Below are 12,440 nucleotides of genomic sequence, written 5' to 3'. Positions count from 1 at the left end.
TTTCATGTAACAAAATGGAAGAGAGGTGAAAAAGTTTCAAGATACATTTCCAAATGTGTACCACTTACGTGGCTCTCTTCCTATTTAAAGAAAACCAAATAGTTGTAGAAATCATGTGACTTATGAAAGATGAACATTTTCTTTTGATAATTTCAGGAGTTATGTGATAGAGAATATCACTGCCAATGCAAGGTCTCTTTGAATTGCTTCATTTGATGATGTGAACATGGGTGCAGGCCCTGATTGCCTTCCTCAGGAGGGCTTCTTTCATTTTTTTCTAACATTTGCAGAGATTTTGGAAATCTGTTCAGCCCTTGTACTGAGCTACAGCACACCAAGAAAAATTTGAAGTGTATGGCAGCTATGACAGGCGTAGCAACCATTGGTTATAAAATGTATGAGAACAAGTCGGCTTCAGCAGAAACAGGTCTATCGGGAAGGATAATTAAAGCTTCAAGGCTGATATGGGTCCCCATTAAAGGCTGGCCGGCGGGGTCAGAGACAATGTGGGCACAACTGGACATTCTCCTATGGAAGCCTGCAGGAAAATAGATCTATAACTTCCATTTATGAGTTCTACCACACCATGCAATACTGGCTTTAAAAGTGTTTTTCAATGGAGGATGAATTTTCTCCTTGGCATCTCAGGAAACTTCATGAGCAATCATTAAAAGATTGGATATGTTTGTCAACTTATCCTGTGGAAGAGATTTAGCAGTTTCGGATAACTGAAGAGTTGCTCTTAAAAGGAGTGGCATTATTATTTTTTGTTGTTCCAGAGTTAGTACCAGAATGTTAAAACTACGAATAAATAGGTTTGGGCTATGCATCCAGAAGAATTTCTGATCATATAAATTGCTAGCCACTGGAGTGGACCAGCAAATGGAGTATTGATTTCATCAAACATGTCCTGGATATCATTTGTCAGATATATTCCAGTGGAACTGAGAAGGAGGTCACATTGGATGTATTCTAGGGTCTCTTCCAACTCTATAAAAGGCAGTTTGTAAAAAGATTCCAGGTTTCATTGGGAGGCAGAAAGCATAGTGAGACCCAACTTCCCCAATTCCAAAACAAAGATCAGAAGACATGCTTCCTTGTGCATTTCTCCTGATCACAGGCACAAAAATAAGAGGAGGAAAAAGCAAAGAAAAACAAAACCCTCATTTCCCATAGTTGTACAGCAGCTAGAATTTTTGGATGTTTTCAGTATTCTCTCTCCAAATCTCAGCTGATGAAAAACTGTTATCACTTAATCTATCTTCTATCATGCATTAAAAGGCAATGTGGATTCAGCATTTTGAGATCCTCCCTGCAGTTTGTTCTAGTCATATGGACAGAAGCATGCCTGTGCTTAAATACTTGTCTATAACACATTTTCAGGGGATTTCATTTGGTTCTCTTTTAATTTTAGAATTCTTTTACCACCTCTATTTTATGTTTTTCTTTTTACAACCCTGTAGCTGAACATTGACTGGCTGGATGCCTCTTGTGATGCCTATGTGAAGTTCACAGCAAATATTTTTTCTTAGCACCCTAGGAGGCAAACATCTTCCACTATCTAGGAATAAACTCTGTACCTTCCGAGTAGAGAGGGAGGCAAGTGGCTTCACCACTAGGCCACTACACCACTCTTATCCTACCTTTATTATTTTTCTAAGTTATGGGTGCCAAACTCGCTGCATCACGTTGCTCTCATGTGACTTATCACAATGTTTTTTCCTTTCATGGAGCTGGAGTGGGCATGGCCTGCATGTGACACATCCCGCCAGTTTGACACCCCTAACCTAAGGCATCAAACATACCTAACATTCTTCCCTCCTACCATTTTACACATCAACCCTGTGAATTGGTCCTAAGTCACCCAACTGGACTAACGTTGGACTAGAACTTTCACTTGGTGAGCAGCTTTGCCAAATTAGATAAAATCACTCAAAGTCAGGGATGAAATTCAACTAGTTCAGACCAATAGGGATGATATGAATCAGTTCGTCCAACTGGTAAAAATCACACCGGTTGGCCCTGCCCATGCCCGCCTGGTTGCTGCTTACCCCTTTCAGCTGCTCACTTGCCTCTTCCAGCCGTTCACTGCTCACCCCTTCTGGCTACTGCCCCCCACCCCCACCCTATATATGCTGCCTTCGCCACACATCCCAACTAATTGCCTCACAAGTCACCTCATCCGCTCAGCTCACCAAAGGTAAGCAATGCATGCTGCCCGCTTGCCTTTCGCTTTGGGTCAGGGGCCATGCCCCGAGGCCCCGGAGTCACTGCCTGCTTTGATCGGGTCAGGGAATGCACCATTCCCTGGCTCAAGCCTTGTCCCGGATCTGCTGCCCGCCTTGACCGGGTTGGGGAATGTGCCATTCCCTGGCTCTGGCCTTGCCCTGGAGCTGCTGCTCACCCACTGCCTGCTCTCCTTTCACCATTTGATGCGTTCTTACCTTCCTCGAGCAGATGGGTGCCAAGGAAGGCTTGGCTCCCCATCAGCCCACATATTGCCCCCCTTGTCACAAGATGCTTGCAGCCCCAGCATCTTTTTTTGGTGTGCCTGGAGGTGCTTCTTGTGGAGAAAGATGCAGCAGCTGCAGGCTTCTTGCAGCGAAAATTACCGGAGCTGCTCTGCTTCTTGAACATGCTGCCACTACCGCTCTATTCCATGCACCAGCCACGGATGCACACACTGTTGCCTGCTGTGCCGCTCCACTTGGACTTTCCCAGGGCAAGTCCCTCTGGCACAGTGGCAGCAGGCAACAGTGTGCGCTTGCGTAGTCGGCAAATGAAACAGGGCGGCAGCAGCACATTGGGTTCAGAAGTGGAGCAGCTCCTGTAATTTTCACTGCAAGTAGCCTGCAACACTGCATCTTTTGGCGCAAGAAGTGCTTCCAGGTGCACTGGGGAAAAAAAGGCTACGGCTGCAAGCATCTTGCGACAAAGGAGGCGAAATGTGGGCTGGCAGGGAGCCCAGCAGTGATGGCTCAACCCTGGCTTGTCTTCCCTGGCAGCCAGCCACGGGAGGAAGGTAAGCATGTGTCACATGGCGAAGAGAGAGTGGCAGGTGTTTGACAGAGTAGACCAGGCCTGGGCAGAAAATAGGTAGAATAGAAACTCAAAAAAAAAATCTTGCGGGTTCTGTGGGCGTGGTTTGGTTGGGGAGGGATTTCATGTGACTGAGTGGCCATGAGTGACACCAAGTTGGCCACGTCCACTCAGTCACAGGACCCGCCCACCCACCAAGCCACACCCGTAGAGCTTGAAAATTTAGAAAACATAGAAAATTTGAATTTTACCACTGCTCCAAGTACTGTGGGGACCAATATGGCAATGTGAAAAGGCTCATAGCAATGTAAAGAGGTTTCTTTTTATATATGCAAAGTCCTTCCCAAATTACTTCTCTAAAATTTGGAACTTGAACCAAATGAATTTGAATGTTATGTAAGTATTGGATGCTTCTCTCCATGTATATATAAATGCTGAATCCACTTAATTGTTTGTATAATATGTCACCTATTTCCATTGCTAGAAAGGTTTGTTCCACCCCACAGTTGTATTTCTATCGCCTCTGAAATTGAAAAAACAGGTTAGATTAAAAATACCCAAGCAAGCAGGGTAACTGAAGTTCAAAGGAGTTCAGCACCTTTTCTGCTGCAGGCTATTTTTTTTTAATGTAATCCCTGACATCCTCTTGTATGACAGTGGGTTAACAGCAGGGAAGGTTTGAAGACCTGATTCTCCTGCTGTTTAGTTTCTCCCTCTGCAGGGGGAGAATTTAAATAAAGGATGGGAATAATATTGACACATATAGAACAGAGTTAAAATCTGATTAAAGACAAGGGGCGGCCGGGGGGGGGGGGATGTGGTGATTTGTGATCTTAACCAGACAAAGAAAAAACATTGAGATTATTGTTAGTCTCCCTTAACCCAGTGCCTCCCCCAGATGCACTGGATTAGTTATTTCTCAGCATCATGGGCATTAGGATCATCAGAATGAAATTCAGCAGAGATGGAGCTATCTGCCTGGGAGAAGTTGCTTTAAGTCTTAGAAACACTGATTCCACCTGGCTTTATGTGGCCAAAAAGATGGAGCTAGAGAAATGACATTTGAAAGAAGTTTCTATTCTGTTATTTACCTCTAAAATTCAAATTTCTTCTTAGTTTGCAGGAAAAAAAATAGATTATAAGCCCCAAGGACTCATGCCTATTGCCCATTGGCAGTCCGAGACCTTGGGATAAGGCAGGCTGTAGATCTTAACACATACATTTGTTAATAGAACCTGGAGATAGGAAGACAGTTGCCTCAAGAAGAAGAAAATCCATGCAACCCTTCTCCCCCTCTCCACTTGTTTTGTGAAAAATAAATCCTGATGTACAGATAGGTTGTTCCAAGGAGACCATCCCTAGAACACAAAGGTACCATACATCTGTACATGACCCTTATCTTAGAGCAGTATAATAAAATATAGTTTCAGTAAGAAGAGAGAAAGAGAGAGAGAGAGAGAGAGAGAGAGAGAGAGAGAGAGAGAGGGAGAGGGAGAGAGGGAGGGAGAGAGAGAGAGAGAGAGAATGAAAGAAATACAGTGGTGTCAAATATGGAAATATGTTTACATTTACACTGTTACCCCAATAATGTCAGCATGCTGCCATTGCAAGAGAATAATGAGGCCAAATGTGCAGCTACAGTTATTATATAAGAGCTATCTAAAGCAAGATGTGAAGTGGTGAAAAGTGTGTAAAACAGTCGCCAAAGTATGGGAATGCTTTCTCGGCTTCTACCTAAGTGTGCAGTTTACAAGTCCTCCAGAACGACTCACAAGAAGCCAACACAGACAAAAAGAGGAGCTTCTTTTGTGGGAAAAAAAGCTTATTATTCAGTGCAATAACATAAGAACGTCCATGCTACACTTTTGGAAGCTGGCTCTATTTCTCAGCAGCATTGCTAAAAGTGGACTTTTAATGTAAAAGACCAACACAAAGACACTTGTACCAGCAATTGGAGGCCAAGGCTTTTTACATCTGTTAAACAACCAACCCCCAAATACCCTTTGTAGTAGCATAAGAGGCAGAGAAATCTGACCCACTTGGATATCCCTGTGTAAAACAGGCACAAACAAAAACTTTGTGATTTGTTGTGCCCTCAGTGGGTTGGAGTTCATTAACCTGTTCTCCTATCCCACCCCAAAACACGCAAACCTGGGTTATTTTCTTACCCATCCAACCCTGAGATCTTTCAGAGACATCAAAACTGAACCATGTAAATAAGAGTCTCACCATCACCAGAAGCAACCTCAGTACTGAGCAATCAGGCGGTGAAGGTAACTGTGCCCTGCTAAGCCTAACTCCAGCATATTTATCATTCCTTTCCCCACCTTTGTGGCTGGTTGAAGCACTGGAGAAATATTGCAGGTCCTGCCCATAAAGAGCAGTAAGGAGAGGCAACCCACTTTAAAAACCAAGGCAAAGAAGAAGACAAGGGAGAGGCAAAAATATTCACGCTTCAGTCTAATGGAAACTTGGAGGTATTTTAGAGAGAAAAGAGCCCCTTGTGGTGCCTCCACTTTTCATGCAGCATCCAGGAAAGGTGGGGTGGGTATGAGGTGGGCAATCTCTTTAAGGAAGCCAGAAGAGGAAAGACGGTGGAACAGACCTCAGATCTTACTGTTCTCCAGGTGTGAATCAATGTGTTTTATCAAAGCATCATCTGGATAACCGATGGGAAAGGCCACCTGGCAGAGAGGGCAGCTTCGGATGTCAGAGTCTACTGTTTCCATCAGCAACTAAGGGACACAGGGAAAGAATGCAAAGTAGAGAAAGGTATCATAAAAGTGAACTTATATTTAGCTGGTAACAATTGAAGTTAAAAGGTAAAACATAATCATATTTAAATAAATTTGTGGTTAAAATGAGAGGTTCCTGTTATGAAAAAGTGACCAGTCATAGGGAAAGCATATAGCTAGATGTGGAAAACTCCAGAGGGTATACACATTCTGTGAACTATACTTTTTAAGATCCTTATGCAGATTTGTTGTGTCTTCTACAGCAGCAGTCCCCATGAAACAATATAATTAAATAGCATCATCCTGTATTTGATATCAACTGTTAGAATAAAACAAATAATTTAAGTGATTTTTATATACGACCAAATGTAACAATTATTTGAAGTTTTAGATCTTCCCTGTCACTTTATAGCATGTAGTGTTCTGCTGAAATCTGACAGTACTGGTGTCACTAAAGTTATTTGCATTTCATTCATCAATGTAATATTATTCTTAACTTCATGAAATATTTATCTATACAAATTACAATTTATCTGTAAGATTACTTAGCTTGCCTCTCTTTATTTTTGGGCAGGGGGCGTAAATCTTGAAAGATATACATGCAAACTATCATATGTATTTAAGAACAATGCTCCAAAGTAGCTAAACCAGTCTTCTGCAACTGATGCCATCCAGATGGGTACAATTTCCTGAATCCAAACCACCCTGGGGGCTGATCCAAGTGCTGTACTCCCAAAAGAAGTGGAAGTCTTCAGGATAGGGATCAAAGCCAAAGAGTCCTATTTTTCTCAGACAATTGCTAATTGTAAAAAATCTTGATTCCCTTTTCTTATCAAAGGCATTCTGCATAATACGATCCCCAACTTCCCCAGTCCTGATATTGGGCCACTGCCTGTTGGGTATCAGGCCCCACAAACCATCCCCTGCCCCCACCAGCACCCCTGCCGCCCGCAGAACCAGAAAAGTTGGGGGGTGCTGCTGTAGAAGATACTTCAGGCTCCCTCCCTTAACAGCCTTGATACGTAACCTCTTTTAATTTATCTTTAAACTTGTTAAAATGATCCGCATTCTTAGAAAAAGCCAAGGTGGCGCAGTGGTTAAATGCAGCACTGCAGGCTACTGCTAGATCAGCAGGTCAGCGGTTCAAATCTCACCGGCTCAGGGTTGACTCAGCCTTCCATCCTTCCGAGGTGGGTAAAATGAGGACCCAGATTGTTGGGGGCAATATGCTGACTCTCTGTAAACCGCTTAGAGAGGCCTGAAAGGCCTATGAAGCGGTATATAAGTCTACTGCTATTCTGTACAAGGTACATGAGGCTCCTTACCTGAAAGCTTTCTTTTAACTGAGATACATTTTATAGTTTTAAGTGGTCATTAGCATTTTGGGGGCACAGTTAAATTATCTTCTACTGCCGTTGTTCTAGTTAATTCTATATTATATAGGACTATAAATATGTTTTTGTATGGTCTTTATTGTACAAGCCAGCATGAGAATGCAATTCAAAATAAGCAGTAAAATGAAATAATGTTAATCAAGATAAATATTGAACATGGGAAAATAATTAAACTACCATGAGCATGCCTACAAACATGATACCAAAATATCATTTCCATCCTTGTTGGAAATAATTGGACAACTTTAGAGTGCAAACTCTGATCAGATGTGGGGGAAATGTTGCAAATTTGTGAAAGGTCAAGCATCTTCTAGAACATTATGAGGAACTACTTGGGTTGGATGTTAATTGCTAAGATTAGGTGTGATTTGAACAGATTTTAAAATTCTGAAGTTAAATAATCTATTTGATTCATATTATTGATCATTGCATATTTTCCAAAATGGGCATCAACTTGAATTCAGGCATCAATGTGAATTCCTACCTATATACTATATTTAGGGGTCCTTGAAGCTATACTCATAAGAGGGGGAGCCTGATGTATTAGGATGATTGCGTCACCAAGACCTTGTCAATGTGTAATTAAAAGATGGTTACCCTATCTTGGGAAGATTGGGTCTCACAAATTTTGTTCCCCACCCAAAAGATTAAGTGTTTGGTCTGTAATATTAAAATATATACCATAAACACTTTGCATCCTTAGAAAATCTTTATAAGTAAAATAAATTGAGCAATGAAAGATCGTTTAGTTAACTGATTCTGAACTGAGTTCAAACTGGGGTGGGGAAAAGGTATAGAATACACATGGCATTGCATGTTGCTTACATTGATTGAGGGCCAGGACTGAGCATGCTCAGCCCTGGAGTACGATGCATCAATCCGGTGCATGGAGGTGTCGGGAATGGGGAACCCTGCACAGAAGGAGGCGCAGCGGATACCCCCTACTTCAGGGCTGGGGGGGCTTGGGAGGGCCCAGTCGTCTTCATCCGAGGACTGCTTCTCAAAGCGCAAGTGCTCTTCGAAGTTGTCTCTGGCATAAACCTCGCAGTAGGGACGATGCTTTGGTAAGGTGGATATTTCTGGCTGCAGCCAGAGAGAACGGTTCTGTTGATACAGAGCAGCGTCGCTCACCTCCGAGTAGCTTCGACGACCTTGGAAGCTTGCTTTGATATGGTGACTGGAGGGCTTAGAATATCCCAGATCCATAATGTTTCTGTCAGCCCCTGGAGATCTATGTTGTGAAGTCATGGCAGGTGATGAACAATTTTGGACTGGTGAGCAGCGCTGCTGGGCAGGAGACTGGTTGGGAGGTGGAGCTGGTGAACGCCGCTGGCTAACAGGAGACTGGCAAGGAGGGGGGGCTGGGGAACGACGTTGATGTGCAGGGGATTGACCAGGTGGGCCTGGGGAACGCCTTTGTAGGGCTGGAGATTGGCTAGGAGGAGCAGAAGGCCTCCCTTGTTGAGCTGGAGACGTACATTGAGGAGCTGGAGAACCACGTTGCTGGGCAGGAGAATGGCGCTGGGAATGGGGAGAATGCCGCTCACCTGGAACAAGGGACAGAAGAATAGATGCTTTGAGGATAGGTAAGATATCCACAGCAATGACTGACCAACTTCCAAAAGATCCCTAGACAATTTTGAAAGCTCACATGATCAGTACGAGTCAAAGCTTTGGTGCTATTCACTCATTACATACTAGTTGGTTCTATCTGATTCTTAATAGAAAATATGTTTTATTTAAAAAGTTTATAGCAAAGGCTAAAAGAATTGCAAACTTTCTTGATCGTGATTGAAATTAGAATCATCATATTTATCAAAGCAAGTGGGAAGGGTGAAGTACCACCTGTCTCTGCAACATTTAATGCCTTTTTCTTTGCACTTTCACAAGGTAGGTCTTCTAAAATCCCACTAGCTACGTACCCATGTTTTGTGGGTATGTAGAAATACTTCATCATGTGTTGTTATAAAGATAGTCAGAATGCTTATATCTTCACCATGTATTATCAATAACTAAGAACAATTTAAGTGAATTTATTTCTCTTAAATATGAAACTTTCTATTACTGATACAATATAGCAGCTAAATTCAGTGACTCTGTAATGAAAACAAATTAACAGCTGATTCAAGTCTAATCATTGTTGCTTTCCCTTTTTAATAAATGTGTGTTATTTATTGATTGTTGATCAATTTTTTCCCATTGGTCTGTCTGATATGTAACTTTTGATTGCTGCAAGAAGAGGAGGAGGAAGAAGAAGAAGATGAAGAAAAAAAACAGCAAACACTTGACATCAACCTTCCATGACTATAATTTAAGCCTTGCTTGCTGCAGGCCAACTATACAGTCATTCCTTTATGCCCCAATTCCACTCACCATTCATGACCTGTTCCTGCATAAGAGTCCGGAGAATCTGACTTTGAAGAGAAGTTAGGTTTCTTAGGCGGCATAGCTCTTCGGTGAGTTCTGTGTAGGCCAGGGCTAAGTTTACTCTAACAAAAGACAAAAATAGGCAAAGCCAGAAAATATGTAAATGAAGGATATTTTGAACACTGAAAGCAATTTCTCCCAGCTGTTCTTTTCCTTTTACTGCAACTTTTCTGGGCCACTGTTGGTAGAAAAAGCTGTAACATCTTCCTTTGAAGCTGATTTCTGAAGACTCCAGTCTCACATGTCATGAGCAAACTATCTTTTTTTCAGTAGGTTAGTAAACTAAACCCTGAGCCACAGACAAATACTCTTGGCACTATCTCATCCTTCCATTGTACAGCTAAGGAAAAAAAGTTGATCAACCATTCAGATAGCATCTGATCTTGGGATACTTCATACTTTAGGCAGTGGAAATTTCTTCATTCCTTCACAAGGGATTCTGTGCAAGTGGATCTCTAAAATATTTCTGCGCCAAAACAGTTGTGGATACATAATTAGTTAGATTTTTGGCATACCCTAGATAAAATGCAGATAATAAGTTTAAGTTTTAAGTTCAAAGGTCCTTGAATTTCAGGGGTTTATATCTAGTGGTAGTATGTAGCAATAGCAGCACCAGCAATGCTCTGAGCAGCAATGGATGATGATTTCAGCGCTTATATGTGACATACGTCAACGGCATTATCAGATCATTATAAATAAATAAATTAGAGAGTCCTGGGGAATGTCAATCATTGGTGGTATTCAGTGGGTTCGGCTGAACCGGTAATGACGACCTGCAGGTGGCCGCCCCTGCCCCGGCTCTATGCATGCAAGCCGCACACTGGAACAGAAGATGCACGCGCTCACGAAGTGTGTGCACATGCTCTCTCAGTTTCAGTGTGCGGCAAACTGGTGGTAAAATTATATGAAACCCACCTCTGATGTCAATAGATGGGATTTTCCAAGGATGCCTTACAAGAACACCCTTGCATCACAAAATCAATTGCTCTAATGTGCTAATATAGAAACCAGCTTAGTAACATTTCAGTAATGAAAAATTAAGCAATTGGCAAGTTTATGGTTGTATTGTGGCACTCTGCCTAATTTCATATGCCCTCTGTAAGGAAAAACCCCTTCCCTGACAATATCTCTTAGGAAAGAGATAAGAGATGAAATAAAATGACCTATCAGGAAAACCTGATATGAGTTTGTGAATTCCCTTTGTAACTTGTCAGGAATGCTTCACAGTAGAGAGTGACTGCAGTGATTACTCCCAATTGTGTCTCCAACATCAAATAAAGGAGGACACGTAGGTGAAGGGGGAGTTAGCATGGAGCAGTGGATTTAATTGGCTTAAATGTCACCTTACATCTCTCCTTTCTTCGGAGTCCTAAGGAATCTCAATGAAATAGAACAGTAGCCCAAGTTTGTCATTTATAGTCCTCAAATAAAGAATATAAAAATATGTCTTGGATTTTATTTTGCAGGTGTATGCAACTGTTGAGAATGATGCCAGGGATAATCCAAATCCAGATAAAACAGAAGTGCAACTTCCAGAATTGTGGGTCACTAGGGGGAGTAGTAAATCTAAAAATACAATTGAAGGAATCAACTTGGGAAAGGCTATTGTGAAGTTGGTTCTGGGGTCTTAATATTATTTTAGGACTTTTAAAATGAATCTCAGCAGTAGGGATAATTCTCATACCTGGCCTATGTACTTAATGCTAGAGAGGGAAAGGCTGAAATTTCACTTCAGAGGTATAACTTTAGCAAGGATAATTAAAGCAAAAGTTTCATAATTCCTCATGTCCTTGTCCTACCTAATTTGTACATGGAAAGCATTTTGAAAAATGGGCAAGCTTCTCCCAAGAAATCTATTGTGTATCTGCTTCTGACTGGTCTATGACTATAATAAACTGGATTGAATTGAATATTGTGTATCCAATATCTATTCTTGTCAATTACAATAGTATTTATCAGACCAAATGACGTGCCTAGCATTGAGTTAAAGACAAGGATAGCTCTTGATGATCATACATTCTTATTGATTATCAAAGTGAGTTCAAGTTTGAAGTGGGACATTTTTCTATCTAGTTTTTTTTAATCCTAAAGGATCTAAAAGGGTACTGCATATTGTCACACTATTCTTAGATGGTTTGCCATTAGTGGTAAGAAATTCTAATAATGTTTTGGATAAAACACAGGTTAATATTCAGCAGCTTTATTGAAAGTTTAATACCAATGGTGAAATTAAACAGCTGCAAATATTTCATTAATAATTTAATCACTATTATAGAATGATAAGCAGTGTCAGATAAAAAAAGCAAAAAAAAGTTCCCAGTTGGGCTTGACAATGATCTTACTGCCAAAAATAGCACTTCCATTTCTAAGATAGCACCACGTCCCAACTTTGCCCTTCTAATAGCTTTTATTAGAGTGTGATTTTAAATCTGATACCCCTCTTCTTTTATAAACCCTAAACTTAACCACCATTTAGAAATTTAGTACCACTTAACACAACACCATGTGTGTTAAGCAAATAAAATATCAGGGGCCTACCAATGTACTCACCACTGAAAAGGGGCTTTCTTTAATTTATTTGTGTGAGGGCACAGAAACTGGAAAGCCCTCATTCTTTCCAAACTTATAATAAACTGGGGACTTCCCCCCAATACACCCAGATCATTTTGTTTGGTATGAGGGAGAATATCAGTATGATGAAAACCAGAGATTTAGCAGGATGAAAAAGAGACTCGCTCCTTTTGGACCCTGCAAAAAGGAGGACAATTTCCATTCTTTCGTCCCAGCTTTGGAAGGCTAAGAAACAATAGTTTTGGAGAATGTTTTTTTTTTAATCAGGTCCACC

At 41.4% G+C, this 12,440-nt stretch overlaps 1 protein-coding gene across 3 annotated transcripts in view; it reads right to left on the bottom strand.

Annotated features, from left to right (window-relative positions):
• Positions 1-3,174: 3,174 nt before the first annotated feature.
• The window catches only part of TBKBP1 (TBK1 binding protein 1), a 74,947-nt gene continuing 65,681 nt past the window's right edge, over positions 3,175-12,440 (bottom strand). For 2 of the 3 annotated variants that reach the window (XM_032237532.1, XM_032237531.1), the window contains exons 8-10: positions 9,542-9,657; positions 7,994-8,715; positions 3,175-5,774 (exon numbers count right to left, since the gene is read on the bottom strand). In XM_032237532.1, the coding sequence (XP_032093423.1) occupies positions 5,646-5,774; positions 7,994-8,715; positions 9,542-9,657 (967 nt within the window). In that variant the 3' untranslated portion in view covers positions 3,175-5,645. The remainder of the gene's footprint in view (positions 5,775-7,993; positions 8,716-9,541; positions 9,658-12,440) is intronic. The other variant, XM_032237534.1, reaches the window with a different exon arrangement.

The sequence above is a fragment of the Thamnophis elegans genome, chromosome Z (genome assembly GCF_009769535.1).
Source record: "Thamnophis elegans isolate rThaEle1 chromosome Z, rThaEle1.pri, whole genome shotgun sequence".
NCBI lineage: Eukaryota > Metazoa > Chordata > Lepidosauria > Squamata > Colubridae > Thamnophis > Thamnophis elegans.
This window is presented reverse-complemented; position numbering and strand designations above follow the sequence as displayed.